General features: G+C 44.2%; 1 protein-coding gene across 2 annotated transcripts in view; it reads right to left on the reverse strand.

Annotated features, from left to right (window-relative positions):
• palm2akap2 (PALM2 and AKAP2 fusion) overlaps nt 1-6,000 on the reverse strand; it is a 92,080-nt gene that overhangs the window by 38,709 nt on the left and 47,371 nt on the right. For both annotated transcript variants that reach the window (XM_030084204.1, XM_030084203.1), the window contains exon 8: nt 5,387-6,000. This exon is cut by the window's right edge and continues 220 nt beyond it. In XM_030084204.1, the coding sequence (XP_029940064.1) occupies nt 5,387-6,000 (614 nt within the window). The remainder of the gene's footprint in view (nt 1-5,386) is intronic.

Consider the following 6,000-nt stretch of genomic DNA (forward strand, 5'->3'; position numbering starts at 1 on the left):
GTCGTCATGCCCATAGAATGTAACATTCAGTTGGCTAACCTTGAAATTATGATGCTTTATTCCGGAGGGAGGCAGGGAGATGTCGGTACACTTGAGCATCTTCATATTAAAAGTGACAGGACGTCTGTCTCCTATTAGTGTTCATGCAGAATTTCATGTTGTTTTGTGAGTAAGTTCCAGAAACTTATGACGGAAACATGTCTTAATACATTGACACTTTCTTTCAATTAATTTTTCTTTCCTATTCTAATAAAATGTTATCTTTTTAGCTTTTTTTTGTGTTATTTTTCTTCATAGGACATTTATTTGAATAGTTGTGAGATTTTTGCCTCTTTCAGCACTTGTAATTTACCAGTTCAATATTTTTGTAGTGTGCATAGTCTTTAGATGCGACACATACACACCAAGTAAGCTTCACTTGGAATGTTTGTTCCTATTTTCTCAATATTTCAAGCAAGGCAAACAGCTCATGCTACAGTTCTATTTATTTATGAGTTCTGGGTCCGGAGCAGCTTTCAAGCACCACTCGACTGGATGCCGTCTGTCACGCCAATGCATCAGACTTGAACTTTGAACGAGGAGTTAAGTAACAAACATTTTTCTTTCACGTTCATTTTTTATTTTCTATTGTTAAGTTTTCAGGTCATCTTAAGAGATTATAAAACTGTGAGCTGTGTTCACACTTAACAGAATTGCTTTTGGGTTTATGAACTCTTCTGAAGTTCATTGAAATATTTATTTAAACTATGAATGCAGGACAAAGCAAATATATACACAGGGTCAAACTACGTTATGAAACTTTGGTTGACTCCTTGTCTACATCTTCACTTTCGGTACAACTGAAAAAACTGCAAAGCAATTTTTCATTGCTTTATACATTTCACGAGTTATATTTTGTTTTTGAAAAAGGATCACACGGAGCTAAAATGCTGTATTTTCTCTTATCACTTGCTCCAGTTTGGACCAAAGCACCGCATCAATATTCGTCTTCTGAAGTTCACGAGATGACTCAAGCTTCGGTGAATCAGAGCAGTGATTGTGTGATTCTCATCTCACTCTGAATGGATTGTGTTGCACTTGCCTATCCGTTGGTTCGACCAGGTAAAATGTAGTTTTTTATTTTCTTACCGTCCTTCACACGCAGTGGTTTTTACGAACGACTCCTCTCGGTCGTCTGACCTTTACCTTGGCCTCCTCTGAACAAAGTGACGTGTGCGGTGTGTGTCGTGTCCTGTGGCTGCTGAAGACGTAGTGTGCGCGCTGGTTAGTGGCGGTGGGTATCATAACAGCTGGGTGCATTAAGGAGAGCGTGTGATCGTTGTTTGTCAGCAGCCAATGAAAAAGTGAATGTTAGAGACAGATGGAAAGAACAACAAGCAAGAGACAGCAGGGGGGCACTGGAGAAACTCAGCTTTATTGACCAAAGATAGAGAGAGAGAGAGCGAGAGAGAGAATACAGACATGAGAGAGAGAGATAGAGAGGAGGTGACAGAGTGAGACTGGAGAACAGAATGAGTTGAGAGAGAGAGAAAGAGAGAGAGAGAGAGAGGTGTGAACAGTAGAAAATGGCTCCTTTTTTTTTGTTTGAACAGTCCATACAACCACGAGGGCAGGCAGACAGGAAAACAGAGACCCCCACAGAGCTGGAGGAGTACTGCAGGCGTGGCAGTGGGGCTGGTAAACTCAACACACATTGTTTGTTCACATACAGCTCCTTGCAGTACATTAAACGCACACACACACACACACACACACACACACACACACACACACACACACACACACACACACACACACACACACACACACACACACACACTGGATTGGTCAGGATCCATTCTCCAACTCGTTTTTTTTTTTTTTTTTTTTGATGAATTCAATTTGAGACTGTGATTGTATTTTTGTCACACACTATAAGTTCATCCTTGCTTTGTTGTTTATCACGTGCACGTGACACCTTTTTTTTCCTTCTTTTTTCGGGGAGGGGGATAATAACACTACACTTTCCAGTGTACACTTCTCTGCATAGTCTCCTGAGTCCTCAAAACCTAATGGCTGTGCAATGAGGCGGTTAAGATGCTCTGAGCAGGACAATATCTGTGATTCGTCCCCCGCCAACACCAGCCGTAAAGTCTGTTCGTGCAAATAAAGATTTAATAAGAGGATATCGCTACCTGCTGCACTTTTATTATGGTGGTCAGTTGCCGCTGAAATGTGGTGCTGGCCTGAGGAGGGGAGGGAGAGGGGGGAGGGGAACGTGTGGGGTTAAATGTGAGATTACACACGGCAAAGCAGTGGAGTGAGAGGATGAAACTATTGCAAAGCTCTTGTTTGTGCATTAATGGCCTCGCAGGACACATCTAGTGCCGCAATATAATAAAACATTTTTTATCTAGATCTCTATTCAGATGTGGAAAATAAAGTCATCACTAAGCAGAATATATAGAGCTTATTTACATTCTTTATCTACACAGGGATAAACAAAGTGCTGGAGGCGGGGCCAGGTTTTGGATTGATGGACAGCAGCAGTGGCTCATGACATTTAGACGAAATGAATAAGTAATGCGTTTCATCGAAGGCGGTTTGTTATGGGTAGGGGTGGGATTTTATAGAGCCATGCAAAGATGCAAGGAGTCTTTCACGTTTGTTTTGATTATGACAGCAGTCCATTGATTTTCAAAGTGTGGGAGTATGAGCCCCCCCCCCCTCCATACTGGTTCGCCCCCCCACACCCCCAACTCTCAAGTTGCACATGCTTTGTCTCATGCTAAGTAATCATGAAGTAATTGTTTCACCCTATGTTTGCTTCTTTCTTTAAATCATGCTGGGAAAATGCATCCCCCTGACCCTCAGACTGTTCCTGCTGCTGCTCCCCTCACCCTCAAACCTCCCTGGCAACCCCCCACCCCCAAAAGGAGGCCCACCCCACACTTTGAAAACCACTGAACTCATCATCCAAGATTTTTCACTCAAGGTTCAGAACCGGCTAAAAAGTCTGAAAAAGCACTGAAGTGGTGGAAAGAAAACTGCTAAGGTCTTCAGGACCAGCCTAGATTCATTCGTTCCTTAAGATTATGTTAATCTTAGTGTTTTTATATTCTAATTTTTCTGCCTTCATGTCAATAAACGTGTTAATATTATAAAGATCCGAGCAGATAGTTTGATATTATAAGTTAATTCATACCAAAAACACAACAAAAATGAATGATCTGGGAAGAAATAGCCTCACTAAGTTCTTGTACTCTCTTTTTCACACACAGGTCCAGTGTCGTCATTAAGTTCTCTGAAAATTAAGGGTGCATTGTGAGCAGGATAGCTTTATAAAGCCACATTGAGACATAAATTGTACAAGTTTCATGAAGAGGACATTGTTTTTTCAGATTTTTGGTAATAATAACCTATTGCTCAGAAAAATATTGAAATAATGATGCTATGTGCACATGTCATATTCAACGAGAAAAAGTCAACATTGAACAAATCAAGTCAAAATGTTGACAATGTGGTCAAACTATCAACAATTCAAGAAACCTTAGACTTTACTCTTACATTTAACAGTAAAGTCTAATTACGCCATGAGTTGAAAAATGGTGTTCCAACTTTGATCCCAAAGTTTGACTTGTGTCTTGTCATTTTAACATTCTCACTTTGTTTCCTGTTTAACTTCGCATGCTTGAAGCAAAACTGTTTTTTTCTTTTTTAATGCAGCCTTAATAAGCCGTTGTCTCTATTTTATTAAATAAGAAATAGGGCTGAAATGAAGCAATGCCCTGGAGAGCATCCATTATCTCTCAACATGATTTGAATAAATGAGTGGCTTTGAGAGATTTTCTGAAAATTAGTCCATCACAGCGGAACACATCATGTAGTAACGGTGCTCAGAATGTGATCGCTTTCTAGCACCCTTTGTAAACAAAGGGCTGGATGGCGACTGTAGCAATCGCTGGCAGTGTGTCCAGTGTCATTCTAAGAGCATAATAGATCTCTGAAGCAAATAAATAAAGCCTATGGATAAAAAAATGAGCATGAATTGTGCACGTTTCTTTGTCTAATAGCTCATTTTCAGCACAGCTGTCAAAGTTGTAGATTCGCCGTCTAGTCATGCTTGGTGAGATTCAGGTTTGTTTGTGCCCAGGTTGTTTCCACATGGTGAATTAACAATGTTCCCTCTCTGTCCGAGTTGATTCGATAAGCTGCCATTTTGCTTCCTGTGCTCTGGAAAAAGGTTTGGCTGTAAAGATCCCACTGGAGGCCAAAAGGTGTTCCACGTTGTTGGTTTTTTTTTTTTTTTTTTTTCAACTGGCTGCTGAGTTTGGAAGTACGAGAATAAGAGGAAATTACCTCAGCAGTGGAATAGCTGGAGTTAATGGAGGAAACAATAGAGAGAGAAGTGAGAGAGAGAGAGATCGAGAGAGAGAGAGAGGGAGAGAGAGAGAGAGAGAGAGAGAGAGAGAGAGAAATGCTAACTAAAGAGTCAAACCTCAGTTTCCCATGGAAACAAGCGTCCCAACAATCCAATGGCCTTTTGAGTTTCAAAACGAAAGAAATAAAATGTTCAGATAACAGCAAACTGAAAGGAAAGTCTAACAGAAACACAACAATTTCTGTTTGCCTTTGATTTGTTAGGACTATTAGTGTGGTAGAATGAAGAGGCACATAAAGAAACCAAGGCAACGAGTACCCACCTCTCCGCCCTCGCCGGAGGAAAGGCGGTGGGTTGTTTGAGTTCATACATTGGGTGTGTGGTTGTTTATGTGAGCAAACAATTAGAGGAGAAAAAAAACAAAGTGATTGAACAGAAAATAAACCAAAGAGTGTGTTGTCACTGGTTTTATGAACTGGCTTATTAAAGGTGAGGATCTGGTTGATTGTCCTTAGAGCCAGACGTAGTGTTTGTTTCGGAAAGCATAGCCATGTGACTGATTGTCCACAAAGTCTTATTGAGGACTGGGGAGGAGTTTTCTACAAGCCCAGTTTAAGCTGTTTGTCAACAAACATTGATTTCCCCCATCTGTCTGTCTGATTTCGTCGTAAATATAGCAGCGCGACCACAGCTTGGTTCCAGCGTTTTGGTGTGGATCTGGATTTGAGAGCAGTGGAGACCGAAGAGCCTCCACTGTCGACAGAGTGGGCAACGAAAGAGCGGCGATGCAAAGGTGGTCGTGTCACTGAGTAAAAAGTCAAAGGTTGGACAAGAGCGAGTGCGTGAGTGTGTTTGTGTGCCAGCCAATCAGAATCCAGATGAGGAGGAGGAGGAGGAGGAGGAAGGCAGGGCTTCTGTTAGTAATCATCCAGAGATAGAGAAGAGGGGGGTAATAAAAGAGCGGAAGAGGGAGAATATTCAGTCACATGAGTATGCAGCACTCGCAGCGTTTCCTCTTGTCTGTACCTGTGGCGGGGGTGAGGCCGGGCGGGGGGCTCGTGTTGGCTTCTGGTGGGTTTGCGGGGGGTGAGGAGGTGCTGTCGGGCTCGCGGCCGTCGGACGACAGTTCCGTGCTGACGGCCTCGGACGTGGCCGGCCGTCCGGACACGAGGTCGGCCGCCGTGCCGTCGATGACGGAGATGTCAGTGACCGTCTTCTCCCGCAGGGACTTCTCGTCGTCTTCGTCGATCAGCACCACCTCGGCCTTCACGGCGCCGTCGAAGCCCAGCAGCCGCCTGCTCTCGCTTGTGTCTTCAACGTCCTGGTAGCCAAGAAACACCATGGTGACGGGGTGCTCTGTGCTGGCTTGGGGTGGGGAGGTGAGCTCGGCGCCGGGGGGGCCCGAGGAGCCCGGCTGAGTGGTGATGGGAGCGGATGACGGAGGCATCATGCCCAGTCGAGGCTCCCTCTGAAGGGTGACCTCCGCTGGTGGGCTCGAGGGGATGGATGGCGGGGCGCAGGAGGGTGGAGAGAGATCATCGATGTCTGCAGGGGAAACGTAGGCCTCTGGGGCGGCTGGGGTCACCGTGACGTGACCCTTCCCGCCGTCGCCTCCTCGCACCGACGGCCTGGCCGCTTGC

Source organism: Salarias fasciatus, assembly GCF_902148845.1.
Source record: "Salarias fasciatus chromosome 7 unlocalized genomic scaffold, fSalaFa1.1 super_scaffold_4, whole genome shotgun sequence".
In the NCBI taxonomy this organism is placed as follows: Eukaryota; Metazoa; Chordata; class Actinopteri; order Blenniiformes; family Blenniidae; genus Salarias; species Salarias fasciatus.